The 26,387-nt window shown below is 39.9% G+C and overlaps 1 protein-coding gene across 4 annotated transcripts in view; it reads left to right on the top strand.

Moving 5' to 3' along the window:
• LOC149069260 (dietary and metabolic glutamate transporter-like) overlaps positions 1 to 26,387 on the top strand; it is a 46,393-nt gene that overhangs the window by 1,951 nt on the left and 18,055 nt on the right. For 2 of the 4 annotated variants that reach the window (XM_089250490.1, XM_089250493.1), the window contains exons 1-5: positions 11,431 to 11,484; positions 15,299 to 15,429; positions 17,604 to 17,767; positions 21,283 to 21,519; positions 23,767 to 23,950. In XM_089250490.1, the coding sequence (XP_089106616.1) occupies positions 11,456 to 11,484; positions 15,299 to 15,429; positions 17,604 to 17,767; positions 21,283 to 21,519; positions 23,767 to 23,950 (745 nt within the window). In that variant the 5' untranslated portion in view covers positions 11,431 to 11,455. Of the gene's footprint in view, positions 1 to 11,430; positions 11,485 to 15,298; positions 15,430 to 17,603; positions 17,768 to 21,282; positions 21,520 to 23,766; positions 23,951 to 26,387 lie in introns of those variants that run through there. The other 2 variants (XM_089250491.1, XM_089250492.1) reach the window with 1 other exon arrangement.

Here is a 26,387-nt window from a genome sequence, read left to right on the forward strand (position 1 = left end):
AATATAATTCAGAATTTAGTAATATAATTCAGAATTTAGTAATATAATTCAGAATTTAGTAATATAATTCAGAATTTAGTAATATAATTCAGAAATTTGGCATTTAGCAATATAATTCAGAAATTTGGCATTTAGCAATATAATTCAGAATTTAGTAATAGAGTTCAGAATTTAGCATTTAGTAATAGAGTTCAGAATTTAGCATTTAGTAATAGAGTTCAGAATTTAGCATTTAGTAATAGAGTTCAGAATTTAGCATTTAGTAATAGAGTTCAGAATTTAGCATTTAGTAATAGAATTTAGCATTTAGTAATAGAATTTAGCATTTAATAATAGAATTCAGAATTTAATAATAGAATTCAGCATTTAATAATAGAATTGAGCATTTAATAATAGAATTTAGCATTTAATAATAGAATTCAGAATTTAATAATAGAATTTAGCATTTAATAGTAGAATTTAGCATTTAATAATAGAATTCAGCATTTAATAATAGAACTCAGAATTTAATAATAGAATTCAGCATTTAATAATAGAATTTAGCATTTAATAATAGAATTTAGCATTTAATAATAGAATTTAGCATTTAATAATAGAATTTAGCATTTAATAATAGAATTTAGCATTTAATAATAGAATTTAGCATTTAATAATAGAATGTAGCATTTAATAATAGAATTCAGAATTTAGCATTTAATAATAGAATTCAGAATTTAGCATTTAATAATAGAATTCAGAATTTAGCATTTAATAATAGAATTCAGAATTTAGCATTTAATAATAGAATTCAGAATTTAGAATTAAGTAATGGCAGAATTTAGCATTTAGTAATAGAAGTCAGAATTAAGTAATGGCAGAATTCAGCATTTAGTAATAGAAGTCAGAATTAAGTAATGGCAGAATTCAGCATTTAGTAATAGAAGTCAGAATTAAGTAATGGCAGAATTCAGCATTTAGTAATAGAATTCAGAGAGAATTTAGTAATATAATTTAGAATTCAGCAATAGAATTTAATAGATTCATTAGCCGATTCATTTGTCTGCTTTCAAAAAATGAATGACTTTCTCACAAAAAAAAGAGTGAAAGTCAAAAATCGCTGCATTTTTTGACAGAAATGTAATGTTGGATCCTCTTTATTTATTATTCGTTTCAGTTAAACGAGTATCATGTATGCGCCCGTTTCCATAATACAGTTCGTACGTTTGTGTCTATAACATTCTCATCCAATATTTAAATATCGTTAAATTGGAATAACTTATCTTTTCGAATTTCTTCATCTCGAGCAGGTCGACATGTTTTACTTATAAGATATTCGTAAATAGCGCTGTTTATTTTGACAAACCTTCCTTTCATCCCAATCTGAAATTCGAATTTCCGATAAGTCGAATTTTTTGCCGATAAGTCGTTTTATGCTCGCCGCTGCGCATTCGACTTATTGAAATTTGACAACTTATTTGATACAGAATTTTTTTTTCATCACTTTCCGTGTATATTCCTGTTTCTGATATATATAAACCGAAGAGCCAAAAAAACTGGTACAGGCATGCGCATGCAAATAAAGAGATATGGAACCAATCAGAGTACGGCGCTGCGGTCGGCAACGCCTATATAACATAACAAGTGTCTGGCGTAGTTGTTAGATCGGTTACTGCTGCTACAATGGCAGGTTATCGAGATTTAAGTGAGTTTGAACGTGGTGTTATAGTCGGCGCACGAGAGATGGGACATAGCATCTCCGAGGTAGCGATGAAATTTGGATTTTGTCGTACGACCATTTCACGAGTGTACCGTGAATATCGGGAATCCGGTAAAAAATTAAATCTACGACATCGCTGCGGCCGGAAAAATATCATGCAAGAACGGGACGACTGACGAGAATCATTGAACGTGACTGACGTGCAACCCCTCCGCAAATTGCTGCAGATTTCAATGCTGGGCCATCAACAAGTGTCAGCGTGCGAACCATTCAACGAAACATCATCGATATGGGCTTTCGGAGCCGAAGGCCTACTCGTGTACCCTTGATGACTGCACGACACAAAGCTTTACGCCTCGCCTGGTCCCGACAACACCGACATTGGACTGTTGAGGACTGGAAACACGTTGCCTGGTCTGACGAGTCTCGGTTCCAATTGCTTCGAGCTGATGGACGTGTACGGGTATGGAGACAACCTCATGAATCCATGGATCCTATATGCCAACAGGGGACTGTTCAAGCTGGTGGAGGCTCTGTGATGGTATGGGGCGTGTGCAGTTGGCGTGATATGGGACCCCTGATACGTCTAGATACGACTCTGACAGGTGACAGGTACGTAAGCATCCTGTCTGATCACCTACAACACCAATTGTCACCTACGAAATTTTGTGTTGAGAGGGTTAAGAGAAGAATACACATCTATCGCTTGATCTTCCTTTCAAATAAATTAGAATTGTAAATTAATTCGCAAACTTGATTTATTTAGGAAAAGCACCTTATTAAATGTCCTTCTCCTGGTTATTTTGTTTTTGTGTGAGAAATATATAATTGAAAATTATTTTCAATTACCTCATGTATCTCTGATGTTTTTTATGTATGATTTATGCTTCAATTACCTCGTGTGTTTCTGAAAATACATGTTTTTTACGTGCTTAGTTTCTAATCAGTGTTGCAAAACATGTAAAAAATGCCTTTCTCCTGCCATTAGGCAATCAGAAAAAGGATTTAATCATAACTCGAGTGGCTTACAGCACACCTCGAAATCTTTTAAGTGGTTCACAGCACATTTACACTAGCGGCCCACGATACATTTATAGTTCACTTAGGTGGAATACTGCATCTTTATATGTCGCTTACGTGGTAATAAGTCGCTCTTGGAACATTTCCACATCACTTAAATTACACAGGATACATTTCTAGATCACACAAGGATTCCGCGGCACACTTTCGGATCATCCGAGCGACTGCGGCATATTTCCAGATGACTCAAGTGAATGGAACATTTTCAGATAACTTGAATGACTCGTAGCACATATCCATATTTCTCAAATTGGTTCACGGCACGTTTCCAAATCGATGAAGTGGCCCGCGCTACCAAAAAGGTTGAGCACACTTGATGAACATTGTTGTATATATGAGAAAGCTGGACACAGAACCGAAGAAAAACGACGACTCAATCGGAGTGACGAATTATTTATTGTGATGATTTGACGAGGTTTTATTGTATGGCATGAATATGGGAGAAATAATTTGGGAACTGGTAAAAAAAAAAATTAGAAAATTTCCGGACTCTGGTTATATACTTATACTTTTGGCGGTTATAAATACGAGAAACCGCAGTAAGCTAGGTCCGCTGCTGTCATCTATTTCAATAAAATAAAAACTAGCTGTCATAATTCTCAAAATAATATGGTTGTTCGTTCGAAACCGATGTGCAAAATGAAAAATGAACAACATGTGGTGTAAAACTGCAATTTTGTTTCTTTTATTCTTCATACCAATGTAAATTTCATACGCCAAAATACCAGTTACTATGTTCTTTGATGTTTGCGAAAAGTAATTTAGCGGTAGGCACAAAAACATATTAACCGGCATCTTGGCGCATAAAATTTACATCGATATGCAACATAAAAACAAATAATACATAGTATCATAACACAAAGGGTGGGCAAAAAGTCCGTAGAAAGTTTAAAAATAAAAAACGGTTTGCAGGATTAGCATCGCTAGGTCACGGGAATTCTTTTGACTGGAAAAAAACTAAAAAAAACAGCCGATAGGTGGCACTGGCAAGGGGATTCGGTGGAAATATGCAAATGAGACGATACTAAGATCTTGCGCTCCTAATCCACAATCGTTTCACCGTTGTAAACCGTTTATGTGGACCTGGTGCACTCTGCCGTTGCTGGATTTGTGACAATATCCCCTGTGGTGGAACACATACTCCTGTAATAAACGATTTGGAGGCATTCTGTTTTCGTTATTTAAGCATTTCTTTGACTTGTGTACGTCAGTGCCACCTATCGGCGGTTTTTTGAGTTTTTTCCCCCGTCTTAAAAAAATTCCCGTACCCTAGCGATGCTAACCCTGCAAACCGTTTTTTTATTTCGGTTATTTTACCGGTTTTTATGAATTTTTAAAGTTTCTACGGACGTTTTGTCCACCCTGTATTGCGATCGTTTTCATGTTGCATACCAGTTTGGAACCAACAATTAACATTACTTAATTGTTGGATTAATTAGAGAGATTAATTATATTAGAAAATATAACATACAGTTAACTTTTTATTTGATAAACAGTAGAAATCGTATATTTTTGTGATGGGTATTTTTCCTGATATTTTTGTGTCAAGAGAAAATGCGACACACATAAATATTTTTCTATTTTCTAAAATAGACAAAACAGCTTTACACATTTGCATCATGACTGCCAAAAAAGCCTTTGTGAAATTTCACGCATGTGTGTGTAGGAACACTTGCCTCATCGCGAATGAAAAAAAAAATTGAAGAAAGAAATGAAAATGTTCAAAATTTTTTTCATATACATGCCCGCGTCGGGTATGAGGTCGAAAAAAAAATGCATGCCTGGTCGGAATTTTGTTGCATGTCCCGGGAATTTCGGGCAATAGATTTGCCCAGCCCTCGTGTGAATAATAGTTTATAGTTTGGCAATTTTTGACTTGGATCATGGATTTTATGTGAATAAAATTCTAACGTTATATATAGATCCATTAGGTTTTTACATAAATTCGTCAGTTTTCGTATTTTCTTTGCTCCTTTCAATTAAAAAGAGTAAAACTTAAAAAACAGGGGAAAAACTCAAAAAACCGCCGATAGGTGGCACTGACGTACACAAGTCAAAGAAATACGTAAATAACGAACAGTAACTTAAAATTCCATTTTAAGGCTTAAAAATGCATATATATATATATATATAGTATCGTCTCCTCCTAACCAGATTATGGCCTACCGCACTGTCTCAATGAAAAGAAAAAGCAGGTGATCAAAGAAGACCTGGGCAGTGCTGGAAGCTGTCAGTGTATGTGTTGTGAACCTAACGTGAGGTTTGCTTCTGAGTAATGCTTGTTATTGTGCTGCCATCTGACATAAATTTTTTCTAAGTATGAGTGAACTGAAACGATTCAAAAATTGTACTGTTGTAGGCCTGTTGCCCCCTTCGTTGGCGAGACTTTTCAACGGGGAGATGACTCAGCCGACCACCACTATTTTGATGGTGGGGGTTTGATCCCAGGTCCCCTCGCGATACGAGTCCATCACAATGACCACTCGATACAACTCACGGCCCATAATAAATCACCAATATCTCCACGGAGTACCATGAAGTCTTTTGCGGAGCACTTCCCGCCTTAGTTATCCCGTGCCAACAGAAAATGTTGACAGGAAATCGGGCTACTCTGTCAAACCAGGACACCTGGAAACTTTAAGCACTAATCACAATAAACTCGTGCCGGAAGGGGAGAAGAACTTATCTTTTTTAACAGACAGTCAGACATGACCGCTGATCGCCGAGAGATCTTTTTAACACGAAACTAGATCACCATATCGCTCTGAGACAACACAATCATGAACCACTGCAGCCATTTATACAAATACAAATACAAATACAAGTATTACGTTAGCAGATTTTTCACCATTTTTAACCCACCCGCTTTGTTTTAGAGAAAGTTAGCAACTCTTACCCTTTCCCCCCCTTATCAGCAAAATGTCTACACCTCTCTGCCCCCTACCTTCCAATCGGCTAGGTACCGTTTCGTCCTTTCCCGATTCATCCTTAGGTCAAAATAGTCCCGTTTCATCCGATCTCTTGTTTCCCCTCCCACTTCCCTGGATTACTGTCAATCAAGATAAAACAACCCGTGGTTTCACACTGAGAAGAAAGGCCAGTGATTGACGTACCAGCATAATGTCTGAAACAATTCATATTTGACCATATTACACAGGAATGTCCCGTATTTTTAGTGATATTCCTGTGTTTTTGGTAGTTCTCACTTTTTTGTACAATTTTCTGGTTTTTTTTTCAACGAAGCATATTTGAAGCGGCATTCTCTACTGAAATTATGAATGAAGATAATTTTCATCACTTGTAAATTATATTATGATAATTTCGTATAAATATAAATATTCATCTAAAGATATTTGTTGTATTCTAAGTTTTTTACCCCGTGGTAAATATACCCACACACGTCACATGGTGAAATATATTCTATTGAAATATATCTATCAAAACTATTACTTTTTTAATTGTAGTCCACGGGGTAAAAAACTTAGAATACAACAAATATCTTTAGATGAATATTTATATTTATACGTAATTATCATAATATAATTTACAAGTGATGAAAATTATCTTCATTCATAATTTCAGTAGAGAATGCTGCTTCAAATATGCTTCGTTGAAAAAAAAACCAGAAAATTGTACAAAAAAGTGAGAAGTACCAAAAACACAGGAATATCACTAAAAATACGGGACATTCCTGTGTAATATGGTCAAATATGAATTGTTTCAGACATTATGCTGGTACGTCAATCACTGGCCTTTCTTCTCAGTGTGAAACCACGGGTTGTTTTATCTTGATTGACAGTAATCCAGGGAAGTGGGAGGGGAAACAAGAGCTCGGATGAAACGGGACTATTTTGAACTAAGGATGAATCGGGAAAGGACGAAACGGGACATCACCTTCCAATCGGGGATTAGAGACGTACTGCGGGGGGGGGGGGGTGTTACGAGCCCACCTATACCCTTCTTCTCCCCTCAGACGATGAAAAAAAATATTTTGAAAAAGTTTAAAATTTCGGAAGAAAATACCTTTACATGTTATTATAATTAATTTCTGTTTATTCCAATGCCGTTTGAAGATTAAAAACTCTATAATTTCTCTTTTGCGATCCACCCTCCAAGCCATATATGCTAAACCAACGACCCGCGGGGCTAAATGCGGCCATCGTCGGGGGTTGTCTGATGTGACCCACCACCAGAAACCTAATTTTGTAAAAATCGAGTGAGCGGCACATTTACAGATCGCTTAAGTGACCCGCGACACAATTCCAGAGTATTCAAGGGAGGCCTGTGACGCATTCTCAGATCACTCATGTCCGCCAGTGGCACATTCTCAGATCACTTTAATGACCCGCGGCACATTTACAGATGACTTGAGTGACCCGCGGCACATTTACAGATGACTTGAGTGACCCACGGCACAGTTCCAGAACACTTAAGTGGTCCGTAGCACATTTAGAAAACTCTTATGTGACATGTTGCACTATTACGGAGCAGTTAAGCGGCCCGCAGTCCAGTTCTACATCACTCAAGATATCTGTGGCACATTTCCAAATTACTTGAGTGATGCACGGCATCATTAAGAATCACTTGAGTGACGCGGCACAGTTTCAGAACGCTTAAGCGTCCCGCGACACATTTCTAGAGCCCGTAAGTGGTCCGCTGCACATTTCTAGAACACTTGAGCGTCAAGGACACATCGTTTCCAGATCACTTCTTGAAGTATCCACGGAAGATTTCTAGATCACTAAAGTACCTCTATAGAGTACTTGTAGAGAAAATGTTAGTTCAGGTGCCCCCAAGAACTAGGGGAAAGGTTTCTCTCCCGGTATTTGTCACACCGAGTATAAGATGCAATTAAAAGAAAATTTCATATTTTTCATAAAGAATGGTTGATGACGTAAGCATCATTCAAACCCCCCCCCCCCTCCCCTTGTCATCCAAAGTCAGCAAACCCGAACTCCCCCTCCTCCCTTCATCAATGCTGACGTAACTCTTGAATGACCCCCTCATAGTCGAGGTGCATAAACTTTTTCTATCTGCAGGGTGCAAACGTTTTTGCAGGGGCGATATTCTATTCTTAAAGGGACCTCTTAATTTGTGCACCCCCCCCTCCTAAATTTATAGACATCGTATATATAACGGTAAATGTCTTGCTATTCAATAAGTGAGGGAACATTTACATTTATTATTATTATTTACTACACGAAAATGGTAAATAACGTGAATTGCATCACTTCATATTGGTACGATATATTAGAAAAGGAAATGGATTTTTAGAATTTTACTCACCTGTTCAAAGTAAAGCTTTCCCTTTTCTGCTTGTATGAAAACACCCAGATGTTTTATTTCACCGCCACACGTACATGATGTTTGTCACCCCCCCCCCCAATAAATGTATGCAAAAACATTTTGAGCATTCCTGAAGATGTTTATTGGGGACAACACGGGTTTCTCTCAAAGTGAGTCGCAATATTTATGTCGCTCGTATAAATGTTATGTTATTTAATTGAATGGTGTTTGTTCTTTCACAAAATTGAAAAAAAAAAAAGTACAGTTAAATCTCGAGAATTCGTCACTCACTTTATCGAAAATTTTGACGGCTACCCTTCCTTGTCACTTTTGTTTAAAATGGTTCTGGAGTGAACTTCAATAACATTTTTTTTGATAGAAAGTGTCCCAAAATGACGGAAATAATAAGAAATGTCGGACAATTCATGTCGTTTTCCGTTAAAAAGTCATTTTTTATGTCGAATTTTGAGCAAAATTCATTTGATATTCGAAACGGGATTGCAAAAAATTTCGTGAATGGAATGTTCTGTTATTTTCCACAATAAATCCAACTAGTAATGGTGCAGGTTATGAACTAAAATTTGAAGGATACTGTGCTAATAAGTTATAGTCATATCTGTTGATGTGCGTATGAATTTTTGGAAATTTCATTCCACGTTTCGGCTAGAAAACACTGTAATGAGATAAATATATGTGATGGACTTTATTTTTATTACTTCATAACCACGGCAATATACAGGGTGTCCTGTAAGTGCTAATGCGGCTCTCATCTCATCAACAGTTCGTATAGAGGTATGGTTTCAATTAAAGAAAATGCTCAAAATGTGTTAAAAAACTACTCTGTACCAGTCTTCAGAGTGAGAATACAAAGAATACACAGAATAAAAAAATAAAATTTTATACGTTTCCCTTGTCCTTTCACTTCCAATTAGAAAGTTGTTACCCTGTCTTTTTCTGAGTCCAACAAAAAAGATCCTATGTTTTTGCATGCAATATTCGCTGAGGTATTCGAATTCAAATATCGGAGAAAATTGGGAAAAGGACAGCATGAATGAATGAAAGGAGCGTTGTGGCCGTAAGTTTTTGATGTTGTTTCCCAACTTTTCTCCGATATTTGAATTAAAATATGTCAATGAATATTACAGTTTAAAACATAGGATGTCTTTGGTTGGACTCCAAAATGGCGTATTAATGGCGTATAGTGGAATGACGACAACCCTTTCGCTTACAAGGAATTGACAAGAAATTTGAATTACCTCTACCTGAGGAATCGGTGATAAATATGTACAGATAAGAGAGAGAGATAAGACAGTAGGTACGAAATAGATTTCACTTTTCTCTCTCTCTCTCACCCTCACCCTACCTGTTCTCTTTTGTTCCTACATGTGTATAAAGGTATACAATTTAATAGACGGATACATCATACGTGGAGAAAAAAACAAATCACTAATATATAGGAATACACACAATAGGAGTACAGAAATAAACGGGAGGTAAAAAGAACAACTTCGTAGGGTTACAACAAAGCGTCGCGATGATGATGAGGAGAGACGAAAAAAAAACAGAGCAAATTCATTATAATAGGGGAAACAACGTTCGTTAACCCAAAATAAGAAGAGAACAATAGCTAGACGCGTTTCGGAACTGTGGTTTCTTCTTCAGTTGCCAAGAAAAACTGAATGATAGCGAAATGGCAAATACTAAATATATAATGAGAGTTTTTCAATGATCTAGACCAGTGATTCCCAACGTGGGCGTTAACGCCTCCCGGGGGGCGATGGAGTGTTCCAGGGGGCGGTAGAAGCTATGGGTATAACATGGGATCCTGTGGGTTAGATTGCATTGGGGGTGATGGGAGAAAAAATTGCTGAAGAAGGGGGCGATGGGACAAAAAGGTTGGGCAACTATGATCTCGACAAAGATTCGAAAAGGAACTTCATACAGTTTCGAAACGCGTCTAGTTGTTGTTCTCTTCTTATTTTGTGTTAACCGACGTCGTTTCCCATGTAAATCGTCTCACCCAAAAGGTAATTTATTTCCAGAGAGGGAATTCGTTTGAATTTACAGTGGAACTTCGATTAACGAGTTAACGGTTCGGTTAACTCGCAACTCACGTAACGGGGAAATAATTTGAACAAATTTTGACTCGGTTCACGAGCGATGATTCGTATTTACGAGCAAAACTTTTGTGCTTTGTTTATTTACGTTATCACAACTGAGCCGATAGTTTTTTTGCTTCTGTCCACACACGTGCTATGGAACTGTGAGTGATATTCTCCCCTACAGTCTCCGGTAAGCATGGGCGGAGATACGGAGTGGGGGGGGGAAGCATGGGTGGGGCATTGCATTTCCAGCGTCAAAGGTAGAGCCGACTGATCTAATGTAAGACAACCATAAGTATTCTTTATGGGCATTGTATAATATTTTATCATGTGTATATATTGTTTATAATTTTTGTTAATTGCATTTTTAATTGGGTTGCTGTATTTTTGAAACACATGACAACCATATTTTTATGGGCATCTTTTTCTCAGCCACCTCGTTGGGCATTTTGCCTGTTTTGGCGTTGTATTTGTATATGGGTATATATGAATTGACATCACATCATCATCATCATTCCCCCCCCCCACCAGCAATCATCATCGTGCCCTCACCAGACTTTCATGTCTATCTCCGCCTATGCTGGTAAGCGTGCCTCATTCGGAAAATTAACACACACACGTGCGAGTGTGAGTATTTGTGACACGAAACTAACATTGCAGTCATGTGTATTGTGCACTTGAAGTTTTTTTTAAGTTCTTCTTGCACGTTCAATATTGCTGATTGCATTATTGAACGTGGCTTCGAGGGGGGACTGGCTCACGAACAGGAGCCACTACTTGTAGAAGATATCGTGTACTTGAAGACCATCGATTGGAGATGCACGAGAATGACATCCAAAAACTCGTGATGAAAAATGTCTAGACGTTGACGGTAGATGATCTATTTTGCACGCACCAGCAAGAGTTTATGGACTGTATCTCATCCGAGGAAGAGAGAAGTAAGAAGAAGTCCCACACATAAAATTAGAAGAGATGTGTAGAGAATGTAGGGATCTATATGCAAAACTGTAGAGAAAATTACCACCCAAATGAAGCTGTAGCAGTGTTCGTGAGCAATGAATCTGTCCAACGAACACTGTAATTTGCCATTTTACAGAAATCCTATAAAAGGAGGCAGAAGCAAGTGTCATTGGATGAAGCTCTTTTTGAAAGCCACGCGAAAAGAATAAATTTGCAAACAACAATGAGTCTGTAAATCGTTTTAAACGATAGTCTTTCTCTCTCTCTCTCGTCGTTTTGTTTTTTATTTGTGTCTTACAGAAACAACTGCTCGTGGTGTTCCACAGAGAGTATGGCCACGAGGTTCTCTCGTCGTTCACAGTAAGTGAATTTGTGAAAAATCATCGAATCGTATTCATATTACTATGCGTTATTTATATTATGCGTTAATAGCTTATTCGCGGGAAAGTATCGGAGAGAGGGCGTCCTACTGTATAACCACATCTCCATATTACACTATCTTTGATTTGGTAATTAAATAGTCCATTAGATGTTAGCGTTTCGATTATCGATGTTTTAGTCAACACGGGCGTTTGGACCATAGTTGTGTGGAATTACGGGAATTACTGTTTTTTGACATTTTGATAGGCTATCTTATATATAAACACACAAACAATGTTTTTTTTCTTTATTTTTCAACTTAAGCTAATTAAAAAAATATATACGGGTCATTCTCACGAAATTGACCAAAATTGCGTTGCAGTAAGTACAGTCGAATCCCGTTATAACGAACTCCAAGAGAAACTTGAACTAGAAACTAGAACTCCGGGTAAATCACTTCGTTATAACGAAATTTCGTTATAAAGGAATTCCAGGTTTTTGGCATTGTTCCTATGTAAACTTATCTGAGGGAATAGGAAAGTGTTCGTTGAAACGAGATTTTCGCTATAACGGTATTCGTTAAAACCGGATTCGACTGTAGTTTGCGTTTAATATTTATTTGGCGTTGAATTTATATAGAAGTTTTTTAATTTATTTTAACGAAATTTATTAAGTTGAATTTTGTTTTAACGAATACCGTAATAGCGAAAATCTCGTTTTAACGAACACTTTTCTAATCCTTCCGATACGTTTACATAGGAACAATGCAAAAACATAGAATTCCTTTACTACGAAATTTCGTTATAACGAAGTTATTTCTCCTGTCTCTTGGAGTTCGTTATAACGGGATTCGATTGTATATATTTTTCAATTATGTATATATATATATATATATATATATCTACCTTGAAATAAAAATATATATTTTTTAATAATATATATTTTGGGATCGGTATACTATTTCACCCACACACTCATATACAGTCGAATCCCGTTTTAACGAATAAAACCGTTATAGCAAAAATCTCGTTTTAACGAACAGTTTCTTATTCCCTCAGATAAGTTTACATAGGAACAATGCTAAAACCTCTGGAATTCCTTTATAACGAAATTTCGTTATAACGAAGTGATTTACCGGGTCTCTTGGAGTTCGTTATAACGGGATTCGACTGTATTTCACCTTTTTCATAATTTTAAATAATTTCCATCAATAGTTTGTGGGCAAATGAAAATTTTCCCCTGTTTTTTTTTCCATTCGTGACATTTGGAAAACATTGGTTCAAGTCCTACAACACCAGTTGCCACCTTTGAAATTTTGTGTTGAGAGGGTCAAGAGAAGAATATACATCCATCACTTGAGAGAGAGAGAGAGGGAGGGAGGGGAGAGAGGAGAGAGAGAGAGAGAAGGGAGAGTGAGAAGGGAGAGAGAGAGAGAGAGGAGGGGAGAGAGAGAGAGGAGGAGAGAGAGGGGGAGGGAGGGGAGAGAGGAGAGAGAGAGAGAGAAGGGAGAGTGAGAAGGGAGAGAGAGAGAGAGGAGGAGAGAGAGGGGGAGGGGAGAGAGAGAGGAGGAGAGAGAGAGAGGAGGGGAGAGAGAGAGGAGAGAGAGAGAGAGAGAAGGGAGAGTGAGAAGGGAGAGAGAGAGGAGGAGAGAGAGAGAGGAGGGGAGAGAGAGAGAGGAGAGAGAGGGGAGAGAGAGGGGGGGAGAGAGAGGGGAAAGAGAGAGAGAGAGAGGAGGGGAGAGACAGAGAGGGGAGAGAGAGAGAAGAGAGAGAGAGAGGAGAGAGGAGAGAGAGAGGGGAAAGAGAGAGAGAGAGAGGAGAGAGAGAGGGGAAAGAGAGAGAGAGAGGAGGGGAGAGAGAGGAGGGGAGAGACAGAGAGGGGAGAGAGAGAGGAGGGGAGAGAGAGAGAAGAGGAGGAGAGAGAGGAGGGAGAGAGAGAGGAGAGAGAGAGGAGGGGAGAGAGAGGAGGGGAGAGAGAGGGGGGAGAGAGAGAGGAGAGAGAGAGGAGGGGAGAGAGAGGGGAGAGAGAAAGAGAGGGGGGAGAGAGAGAGGAGAGAGAGAGGAGGGGAGAGAGAGGGGAGAGAGAAAGAGAGGGGGGAGAGAGAGGGGAGAGAGAGAGGAGGGGAGAGAGAGGGGAGAGAGAAAGAGAGGGGGGAGAGAGAGGGGAGAGAGAGAGGAGGGGAGAGACAGAGAGAGGAGAGGGGAGAGAGGAGAGAGAGAGGGGAAGAGAGAGAGAGGAGGGGAGAGACGGAGAGGGGGGGAGAGGAGAGAGAGAGGTGGGGAGAGAGAGGAGGGGAGAGACAGAGGAGAGAGAGAGGAGAGAGAGGTGGGGAGAGAGAGAGAGAGAAGAGAGAGAGAGGAGAGAGAGAGAGGTGGGGAGAGAGAGGAGGGGAGAGACAGAGGAGAGAGAGAGGAGAGAGAGAGAGAGAGAGAGAGAGATAGAGAGAGAGCTTCCTTTTAAATAAATTATCGCAAATTAGATTTAGTCAGGAAAAAGAGGCGAACATCTTTATTAAATGCCCTTCTCCTGTTTTTTTTCATGTGAAAAAAAAGGTAAAATTGAAAGTAATTTTCAATTTTAATTTCGATTACTTTCAATTTAACTCATGTTTTATTTTGGGGACTTCTACTTCTGAAAAGCACATATTTTCAACATGAGTAGTTTTTGAGCAGTTTTTCAAAACATGCAGAAATGCCTTTCTCTTGGCATTAGGTAAACCGAAGAAAGGTTCAATCACAACTCGAGTGGCTCACGGCACACCTCGGGATAACTTGAGTAGCCCACAGCACATTTACTTAAGTGGTCCGCGACACATTTACAGTTCACTTACGTGGGCCATTGCATTTTTACATATCGCTTAAGTGGCTCTTGACACATTTTCAGTTCACTTAAGTTGCGTACGGCACATTTCTAGATCGCACAAGCGTTCCGCGGCACACTCTCAGATCATCCGAGCGACTGCGGCATATTTCCAGATGACTCAAGTGAATCATGGCAGATTTTCAGATTACCTGAGCGACTTGTAGCGTATTTCCAGATTTCTCAAGTGGCCCGCACTACCCAAAAGGTTGAGCACACTTGATGAACATTGTTGTACAGTCGAATCCCGTTGTAACGAATACCGTTATAGCGGAAATATCGTTTTAACGAACACTCTCCTATTCTCTCAGATGAGTTTACATAGGAACAATGCAAAACACTGGAATTCCTTTATAAGGAAATTTTTCGTTATAACGAAGTTATTTACCCGGTCTCTTGGAGTTCCTTATAACGGGATTCGACTGTATATGTGAGAAGGTTGGACGGAGCTGAAGCAAAACGACGACTCAACCGGAGTGACGAATTATTTATTGTGATGACTTGACGTAGTTTTTACCTACGCCATATTTTAACTTTTTTTCATGATTCCGTCAAAGAAATTCTTTAAAAAATATATATATATATACATATATATATATATATATATATATACAGTCGAATCCCGTTATAACGAATTCCAAAAAGACCGGTTAAATCACTTCGCTATAACGAAATTTCGTTATAAGGGAATTCCAGGTTTTTGCATTGTTCCTATATAAACTTATCTGAGGGAATAGGAAAGTGTTCGTTAAAACGATATTTTCGCTATAACGGTATTCGTTAAAACGGGATTCGACTATATATATATCTTTCAATAAATGAAAGATTGGACACACACGCAAAGAGAATTAACTTGTAAAATGGATAGAAATGAAAATGTCACATTGTTGCAAATTAAGAAATTCCCGATAAATTTGATTGAAAATTTGACTTTGCATTGTTTGTTTTTTTGCAGTATGTTGAGTATGAATTCAAAAGTGAAAGTTTACGAAGTTTCCAAAGCTAACGAAAAGGTCTTTACCAAGACAGAGGATAATGGATGTGCGATTATTGATCCGACGCAAATCGGAGGTAACTCTCTTAAAGGTAAGCTCAATCCGATTGTTGCGACGGGGATTCGAAATCCAATGTTACCTTGGAAAATATTGGAATGATTAACTATGTGACCAGTCAATCATTGGTAACGCATTCAATCACTCACTCACTGGGTTGCTCTCTCTGTCACTTACTCACTAAGTCACTCATTATATCACTCACTCACTAAGTCACTCATTATATCATTCGCTCACTGGGCCACTCATTTTATCCTCAACTCACCAGGTCATTCATTTAATCATCAACTCACTAGGTCGTTCACTCTGTTGCTCCCCTGACTGGTCATTTATTCTATCACTAACTCGCCAGGTCACACAGTCACTCGCTCAATCCCTAAATCGCTCACTCTGTTACTCCTTGACTAGGTCGCTCACTCTGTCACACACATTCAATCACCAGGTCCTTCACTTACTGACTAGGTCGCTCACTCTGTCACACACTCGATCACCATGTCCCGAACTTACTTTCTAGGTCACTCAGTCTACTACTGGGTCACTCACTATGGCACTCACTCGCTAGGTCAATGACTGGTAGCTCATTCTATCACTCACTCACTGGGTCACTCTTTTTCTGTCACTTAGTCACCAAGTCGCTCATTTATATTACTCACTCACCAAGTCGCTCACTTGCTCACCAGGTCACTCACTCATAATGTATGTCCCTCTATCATTCTTTTAGTAGGCCGGTCACTCACTTGATCCCCAGGCCACTCATTTACTCCCTAGGTGACTCACTTACTCACTAGGTCACTCACTTACTCACTAGGACGCTCACTCTGCCATTCGTTTACTGGGCCACTCATTTTATCCTCAACTAACAGGTCATGCATTTAATCATCAACTCACTAGGTCGTTCACTCTGTTGCTCGCCTAACTGGTCATTCATTCTATCACTAACTAGCCAGTTCACACAATGTCACTCGCTCAATCCCTAGCTAAGTCGCTCACTCTGTTACTCACTGACTAGGTCGCTCACTATATCACTCACTAGGTGATTTACTCAATCTCTAGGTTGCTCACTGTGACTCGCTCACTCACTAATTTGCTCACTCACCAAAACTAATCACTCTGTCACTCACTAACTATTGTATCATTCACTGACTCACTCACTCGGTAATTCCTCGCTCACTTACTAGCTCAGTGATTCGTGTCGAACTGTTGTCTGTGAATTTTCTTAGCGATGAATTTTTCGAGTAGGGAATTGCATGGCAATGAATTGTTGTCGATGATTTTTCCGGTGATGAATTTTCCAAAAACCACTTACTATTTGAATACTTGGGAATGGATTTTTCTGGCTTCTATGCTGATTCGAACCCTTGGAAAGCTAAGTCATTCGTCTCCTCCGGGAATCGAACTCGGGTTCTCTTGCATACCGGTCAATTATGCTATCATATACACTAAAGGCACATTCTTTCTTTATTCAAACCGAGCACAACTCACGTCTATCGCCATCTATGAGCAATTTACTACCTAGGGAGTTGTGCCGGAACTGTAAGTGTGTGTGTGTACCTAACAGTCTGAGTCCGTATGTAGTGTTGTGTCTGATTTTCAGTACTGCCATCTATATTTTAGAAGTGAAGTGAGTGATGTGTTATGATTGAATTACATTTGTAGTGTTCGTAGGTCTATTGCTCTCTGTAGCGAGACTTTTTTGAAAGGGGGAGATCGGCTCGCATTCGCGCCTTGAAGTTGGGAACCAAACTAAAGACATAGCTTTCCCCTTCTGTATAGCTCTCATCACTAGCATGATGTGCTGAGTAGAGATGGAAGGAGATCTCGTCGACTGTGACATACATTCCAGCCTACAGCAATTCCATCCCAGGTGACGAGTATAGGGATGACGTAGTGACGTATAATGATCATGAAATGTCGGAGGCTGGGAGGTATTGGAAGGCTTGAGACCAGCCTTCCAATACCTCCCAGCCTCCGACATTTCATGATCATTGCCAGTGATAGAGCGGCCACACTACTTGCCCACGCATTGGGCCAGCCTTGACACGAGTGTGGCCCTGGCTTTAGAAGCAGTCGGAGTCACACTGTTCCGAACACGTCCTCGAAACAAACGGTGGGGAAATATACGAATTTAAATCTTCGATGGCTATCGATATGAATGTACTCAATGTAATTAACAATTGCGTAACAAGAAACATTTCTACTTTTTTTAAGGAAAAAAGAGCTTACAGTACAGGTATTTCACAGCAGTTTACGGCTTCCTGTTGATGTTCATGTTAAACGTCAATCGAGTGAATATCGGTATAGCCATACTCAAGATGACAAAAAATTCTACGAGCGAGATATTGAACAAAACTGAAGGCGATGATGACGTTCAGGTAATCAATGTCTATGAAAGTATCAGCTTTTTCAAAGCATCTCGTGATTTTAAGCTAGGAAAAATATATATATTATCAAACTCCGTTATAATCTCGCTTACAACGGCAGCTCAAATACACTATGTTTTCGGAAGTCTGTGTCCTTTTCAGAGCTCTTAGACATTTTCCTCTCTCGAATTTCTAGCGCGATTAAAAATTATTTAATAAAAAAGGCTTATATATCTCATTAAATGATAAGTTGTCACATTCTAAATTCCTACACAGGATAATTTCATCTTAGCGCCAATTTTTCTACAACTTGCATAAAAAATTGGTTGAGAACTGGGCATTTTACAAACGAAGAACATGCGATGAAAATTGGAATTTTGCAGAAAACATCTATGTGAATTCCTGAGTTCTGTCCTCCCACATCTCGTGAGTACACACACACACACACACACACACACACACACACACACACACACACACATATATATATACAGTCGAATCCCGTTATAACGAACGCCAAGAGACCGGAGAAATCACTTCGTTAAAACAAAATTTCGTTATAAAGAAATTCTGGGTTGAATAGCATTGTTCCTATGTGAACTTATTTGGGGGATTAGAAAAATGTTCGTTAAAACGAGATTTTCGCTATAACGGTATTCGACTGTAACGGGATTCGGCAGGGGGGCTCTGCCCCCCTGCCGCCTTTGGCGGCCAACCCCCCCCCCCACTTCTCTCCCGGACATATCTTGTTTATTTCGTCCCACTTCATCAGCGTGCTATGGAAAAGGGGAAAGGGACGTGTGAAAGCACCAGCCTACTGAAGAAGCGAATTTTAATGAAAATCATAATAAACCAACAAAAAACAAATGAGATTCATCAAGTATCCCCAGAAAACTTCCCCATGGGGGTCCCCAGATTCAATTCGCTGAATTTCAGTGGGGCCCCACACTGGATATATCTTGGGCTACCGATGTGTTGCAAATTTTACAATGTTAAACCACAAAAATCAATGAGATACATTCAGGGGCACCGAATTACAACCTGCCAACATTTCCATGAAGCCCTGACCCGCAAGCTTGTCGGACACCCCCCTGTGAGAATTTTTCATTTTTATCAATTTTACAACGAATAAAATCTAGGGCCCCACATCCAGTAGCGGGGACACAATACACAGATTTTTAGTGGGTCCCCAGACTGGCTATATCTCGGGCTTCGGCTGTTGCAAATTCTACAACAGAAAAGAATGAGATTCATCCAGGACCCCCAAAATGAAACCTGTAAACATAGGGCCCCCGACTTGGAAGCTTGTCGGTCATCCCCCGGAGCGAGTGCCATGAAAAATTTTCATTTGTATTCGTTTTACCAACGAATAAAATCCAGGGCCCCCAAAATGAAACCTGTAAACATAGGGCCCCCGACTTGGAAGCTTGTCGGTCATCCCCCGGAGCGAGTGCCATGAAAAATTTTCATTTGTATTCGTTTTACCAACGAATAAAATCCAGGGCCCCCAACCAATTACCCGGGACACCAATTCGCAAACTTTTGGTGGGGCCCCAGACTGGCTTTATGTCGGGCTTCCGCTGTTGCGAATTCTACAACAGAAAAGAATGAGATTCGTCCAGGGCCCCAAAATGAAACCTGTAAACATGGGGCCCCCGACTTGGAAGCTTGTCGGTCATCCCCCGGTGCGAGTGCTATGAAAAATTTTCATTTGTATTCGTTTTCCCAACGAATAAAATCCAGGGCCCCCAACCAATTACCCGGGACACCAATTCGCATACTTTTGGTGGGGCCCCAGACTGGCTTTATGTCGGGCTTCCGCTGTTGCGAATTCTACAACAGAAAAGAATGAGATTCGTCCAGGGCCCCAAAATGAAACCTGTAAACATGGGGCCCCCGACTTGGAAGCTTGTCGGCCATCCCACGGAGCGAGTACCATGAAAAAATTTCATTTGTATTCGTTTTACCAACGAATAAAATCCAGGACCCCCCAACCAATTACCCGGGACACCAATTCGCATACTTTTGGTGGGGCCCCAGACTGGATATATCTTTTGCTTCCGCTATCGAAATTTTTCAACGTTAAAGAAGCAAGAAAACAATGAGATCCATCAAGGGCCCCTGGAAATGAAAACTTTTTACTTATACGTGGAATCTTCCCCGGGTACCCCGACCCTGTGTTGGGAGCACTGCTGTTGTGTGTGTATATTATACATATATATACCTCTCGGCATGGACCTCCCCCCCCCCCACAAAGGAAGGGCTGACAGGGGCCACAACGATTCTTATCACTTTTTGATTTTTCACACTATAAATTAATCACAGAGGGGCCCCTGAAAAGCTGGTTTGGGGGCTCGAAATCTAAATTCCAGCCTAAGGGCTCTGCTGTAGGATGTAGGAGCCTCTTGGTACATGCACATAACATGGTCCCGATGGGTCAAATGGGTCCCGATATGTGAATATCGACCCAATATCGATATATGATATATGATATCATATCGATATATGATATATGATATCATATCGATATATGATATATGATATCATATCGATATATGAATATGAATGTACGATATATGAATGTGAATATCGATATATGAATCGAACCCACTTCCGTAACAGATTTCCGTCACTCAAAAATTTCACCCACTTCCGTAACAGATTTCCGTCACTCAAAAATTTCACCCACTTCCGCCACTCGGTTGCTTAGCAACAGGCCCTTTTCGAGTTTGTTTGTGATTTTATATTATAGAATAGATATATATAGAATCAATGAAAAAACACACTTTTTGTTTTCAATCAGTGAAAAGATTCCCATTCAGCCTAATTTAAAAGTAGTAATCACAAATATGCTAATTAGCACTATTAGGCAATATTAGGCCCTCAGACCGTTTGTTGAACAGAAATGTATTCCCAAGGAACGAGTCTTTTACTGGATAATAATGCCAAGGTGAACACGGAAAGAAAAATCTACTGGTCTCCAAGCAGAAATCGAATCCCAGCCCTTCCGCAGTCAGAGCAATTGCACTATCCCATAATACGGCTTTGCTTTCCTTGTAACACATATGTGGGGTGACGAGCTGGTGTTGGGACTTTAATAACCTTCCTGAAATTCAGAAAATGCCCCTTCCCCCAGGTGGTGACAGCTGTCGTAGAAGGAATGTGGCGGATGAAGACAAACGCTTCCTTCTACAATTCAAAAATATTAAACATTTATTATGTAATTAAATTTAAAGAACCTACGAGAAGGAGCGGGCCGCGTGACTCTCTCGTTTGAGCGGCACCTCCCAAGTTCAGCCTCACCATTCGCCACATTCCATCTACACGGCAGAGGGGCAGAGAGTGGGAGAGAAACAGGGAAAGGGGAGAAAGGAGGGGAAAGATAGAGGGAAAGAAGTCTCGTGTGTGTGTGTTAGATTTTTTTCTCAGCCCAAAAAATATATATAAAGTGATTAATACATTGATCAGTATGATGTAATTGACACATTTTTAACACCCGTTTGCGTGTTGATTAATTTTTTTTGTAGGTTGCCGAGTACTTTGACTGGAGTCCAGAGATTCAAGGTCACGTCTTGGCAGCCGGACACTTGGGTTATTTGATCCCGCAGCTTCCAGTTGGGCGATTGGCCGAAAAATTTGGGTGCAAAATTATGATGCTTGCAGGATTGGTTTGCTCTTCGTTGGGCAATATATTGTCACCGTACGCGGCTCGCCTGGATCCGATTTGTCTGATCGTCGTTCAGTTTGTCAAAGGGTTGGGAATGGTGACTTTTCAACTTATCTTTATCGCCTAGCATGTGATTGTTATTTGCACGACTGTTTATGACACAAATCTTAATGTGAAAAGTCATAATTGCCATTCGAATGACTGCTGCTACTATCACTTAAACATACATGCACCTCGTACACATTCCTCTGTGGAATTTCAAACGAATCAGTACATGCCGGAATGTGTGTTCTGAGTGTATGTAAGGGGCCACCTCACACGGGGATACTCAAATCTATCTCGAATAGCCTCGACTGGCGAATCGAGTTGACATGAACGAGTCGAGTTGCCCGTTTTACTTCACACGGCGCAACTATAAAAAGAAAAAAAAAATCTCAAAGTGAGATTATGTGTTTATTCACATAAATCACTCACAGTAGGATGGTAATTATTTCTATAATTATAGTAAAATATTAACTTCACCGCAACTATTTTCTCTCCTACCCCGATTTATAATGTACAGGGAGATAAGAAGGACATTGCATCGTTTTCCCCCATTTTCGGAATTTCAGATTATATTTTTTTAGTAGTACCGGGTGAGGGAGAACGGGCAACTCGAGTCGTTCAAGTCAACTTAACTCTGAAGTTGAGGCTATTCGAGTTCGATTAGAGTATCTCCGTGTGAAGAGGCCCTAATGGTTGAGATACCTAACGAGTTTAAGTTGCCAAGGTTGTGTGTTTGTTTCGTGTTTTTGATGGTGATGCCATCTCTCATTCGAATGACTGACTGTGTACATATTTCAGATTGAAAGGCTTCATGAATAATGAAAATATGTATTTAAGAGCTAAGAAAATATTTTGAGACATTCAAACGGCTATCAAATTAAGGCATTATTGCAATTTATAAATACTGAGCTTGTCTGAATATTGTAAAGCGTGTCCTGAATTCGTAAATACAGTTTAGTTTAAGAATTCATAGAAATTGAATTATTTGAATAGCGAAAAAAATTATCCTCTTATTATTAAGAAGTGGGGGATTGTTTTGTCGATAGAGGGCCGGGGAAACCAATTCGACAGGAGTGATTGAACCAGAACTTTTCTTTAATTTCTTCTGTGTCCGAAACGCTCATAAAGCTTCAGCTGGTAATTTGTAGCTGAGAAGGAAAGGGTCCCAATAAGTCATCCTAAAAAAAAATTACATACATTTAATCTCATCTAGAGACACATATAACCTTAAATATTAGCGGCGGAATGCAATTATATGAAAGCGGCAAAAAGACGATTAACACCGATAACAGTTGGCTACTTATCGCCTCTTGCGCTTCATGGCGATATCTGTAAAGAACTTCTTTTCGCTTTCTTTTCCTGCAGCTTTTCCGTTCTAGAAACCCCAGTAATTTCTCTTTTTTTTCTCTTTCTTTGTCTGTGCTATATTTGATATGTGTTGCTTGAATGACGTCACTAACAAACTTAAATTCATTCTTGGCGTCTATTATAGCGTTCAGAATATTAATACTTGCAGGTCCTTTTGAGTGACTTACAATAATTCCGACGGTTTTCTTAATATTTTTGAGAATATATAAATGAGTTGAATCAGTGGTAGTTTTTTCAAAACTTTTGAGGACGCCACCTTGGAAACCTTTTACTTGTGAGATAAAACCAGGGCCGTCTTAAGGCATGGGCCCACCCGGGCACGGCCCGGGGGCCTCACAAAAAAATTGGATCTGGTTGAGATTTTCGAAAATTTGCCTGGTAGGGCCTCAGAAAAATCATTTGGCCCGGGGGCCCCATGATGCTCTTAAGACGACCCTGGGTAAAACAACTTCAGAAATAGTGCTTTATCCACCAACGTCAACATCACAATGAAAACCTTATGTGAGCGCAGAGCACCAGCACAATAGGAAAATTCAGAACTGGGCAGTTTAATTGTGCATCCTGCATTTTGTAGGGTCCTGATTGACATATCTCCAGTGATTTTGCTTTCATCACATTTTTGCTCTATCGACAAAAATGTGAACTACATTTTTTTTAATTTTTGTACCAAAAAAAAAAAAAATCTCTTCGCGAGAAATAACCTTTTCCGTAAATCGCATTCAAATATACCAATTCCTTCAATTTCTATGAATTTTCAAACCATTTACTAATTTCATGGTATACCCTGTGTATTATTGTGCATGTATAGCATAGACTATGACAATATTTGCGAATCGTCCCAGTCCCCCTATGCCTGTCTGAGAAATTAGAAATTTCACGGATTTTATTTTGTAATATGAAAATGTATTGCATTAAGTATGTAATTTTCCAGGGTGCCACGACGCCAGCTGTGTCGTGTCTCATGGCGTGTTGGTTTCCCAAGCAAGAGAGACGTTACATGTATTCGTTTGTCTTTTCCGGTCTGTGTTTCGGCTCATTCGTAGGAGGGACCCTATCTGGCTTCCTGTGCGAGCTGAATGTCCTGCATGGATGGCCTCTTGTTTTCTACGTCTTCGGTGAGTTGATAACACTAGACGAAATAAATTTTGAAAAACTCCCTGCGTCCTGAATAAAAACAGTCAGTTCCTATATAACTGGGTGCAGAGGCGGATTTACGGTTTTGCCTCCCATTCTAGTTTCATTTCCTTGACCACCCATCCTTTGAATTCACCGCACTGCGTTATAACCCGCTTAGACCCCCCCCCACACCTGTAAATATGCCCGTGTCTCCAAGTAATTCTTTTGGTCACTCACATGACTGCGTACTCGTTTGGTCACTCACATGCTTGCACGCTGTTTCAGTCAGCCACATGCTTGTACGCTCTTTCGATCCTCGTGTGTTTGCGAACGCTTTGCATTACTCTTTCGGCCATTCACATGCTTGCACACACTTTGCGTCACTCTCTCAGCCATTCACATGCGCTGCACACGCTTTGCGACACTCTTTCAGCCATTCACATGCTTTCACACTCTTTGTGTCACTCCTTCGGTCACTCACGTGACTTTGCGCATCCTTTGCATCACTCTTTCAGCCATTCACATGCTTGCTTTGCGTCACTCTTTCAGCCATTCACATGCTTGCTTTGCGTCACTCTTTCAGCCATTCACATGCTTGCTTTGCGTCACTCTTTCAGCCATTCACATGCTTGCTTTGCGTCACTCTTTCAGCCATTCACATGCTTGCTTTGCGTCACTGTTTTAGTGATTCTCATGTTTTCACACTCTTCGTGTCACTCTTTCGGTCACTCACGTGACTTTGCACACCCTTTGCATCACTATTTCAGCCATTCACATGCTTGCACACGCTTTTCGTCACTCTCTCAGCCATTCACATGCGCTGCACACGCTTTGCGACACTCTTTCAGCCATTCACATGCTTTCACACTCTTTGTGTCACTCCTTCGGTCACTCACGTGACTTTCCACACCCTTTGCATCACTATTTCAGCCATTCACATGCTTGCACACACTTTGCGTCACTCTCTCAGCCATTCACATGCGCTGCACACGCTTTGCGACACTCTTTCAGCCATTCACATGCTTTCACACTCTTTGTGTCACTCCTTCGGTCACTCACGTGACTTTGCGCATCCTTTGCATCACTCTTTCAGCCATTCACATGCTTGCTTTGCGTCACTCTTTCAGCCATTCACATGCTTGCTTTGCGTCACTCTTTCAGCCACTCACATGCTTGCTTTGCGTCACTCTTTCAGCCATTCACATGCTTGCTTTGCGTCACTCTTTCAGCCATTCACATGCTTGCTTTGCGTCACTGTTTTAGTGATTCTCATGTTTTCACACTCTTCGTGTCACTCTTTCGGTCACTCACGTGACTTTGCACACCCTTTGCATCACTATTTCAGCCATTCACATGCTTGCACACGCTTTGCGTCACTTTTCAGCCATTCACATGCTTGCACACGCTTTGCGTCACTTTTCAGCTATTCACATGCTTTGTGTAACTGTTTCAGTCATTCACATGCTTTGCGTAACTGTTTTAGTCATTCACATGCTTTGCGTAACTGTTTTAGTCATTCACATGCTTTTTTGCACCAGCGTCGCGTCTTTCTTTTATTAGCATGCTCGCAAACGCTCTAGGTCACTCTTTTGCTCACTAAATGTGCTCGCACACTGTTTTGTTTACTCACGTGCTTGCAAACTCTCTGTCTATGTCACTCAATGACCTAGTCTCTCGCTCTCTGCGCAGAGGCGGATTCGTGGTTATAAAAATTTGCCGTCCTTCTCTCATTAAGTACAAATTTTCTTAGCCATTCATTCCAAATATTTTCCACCCCTTCGAACTCGCCGGGTAAGTTCGGAGGGGTAATCATTCATTTATAAATGGGAGAAATAATCATGTGCCTCCGAACTTACCGGACATGATTATTTCTCCCATTTATTAATTTTTTGGCCGACCGTAAATTATTACTACCATTTTTTTCTTTACTGGACCTCAAACTATTTTCCCTATTCAATGTTTGCCGATCCGTAGAAGGCTTTCTCTGTACTTATTATTATGATTTTTTTTTTTTGCTGATCCGCATTTTTGAAATTTATTTTTGGCTGATTCGCATTTCTACAATATATTTTTGCTGTTCAGCATTTCTACAATTTAATTTTTGCTGAACCTCGAATGACTTCTCCCATTTATTAATTTCTTTTGCCGCTCTGCGCTTGTTGAAAATGTTGAAGAGCACTAATAAGAACTATTCATGTTACAGAAGCGCTTTCAACTTATACTCGAGTTCCCTGCACGTTCTGTACCCAGTGTACTGTGTACTTGGGGGAGTGGGACGGTGGGGGGCTCATGTGCATCCCCCTCCCAAGCCAATGAAAAATTCGAAGAGATTGAAAATATTATCGTGGAAAAAGATTGAAACATCGAAAGAAAATACCTTTTATTATGACCCTATTTAAATGCTTTTTGAGGGTTGGTAACTCAAAATTTCGTTGG

The sequence above is a fragment of the Pholcus phalangioides genome, unplaced genomic scaffold (assembly GCF_987345545.1).
Source record: "Pholcus phalangioides strain wild (caught in Gottingen) unplaced genomic scaffold, Ppha-v1.0 ptg000024l_1, whole genome shotgun sequence".
NCBI lineage: Eukaryota > Metazoa > Arthropoda > Arachnida > Araneae > Pholcidae > Pholcus > Pholcus phalangioides.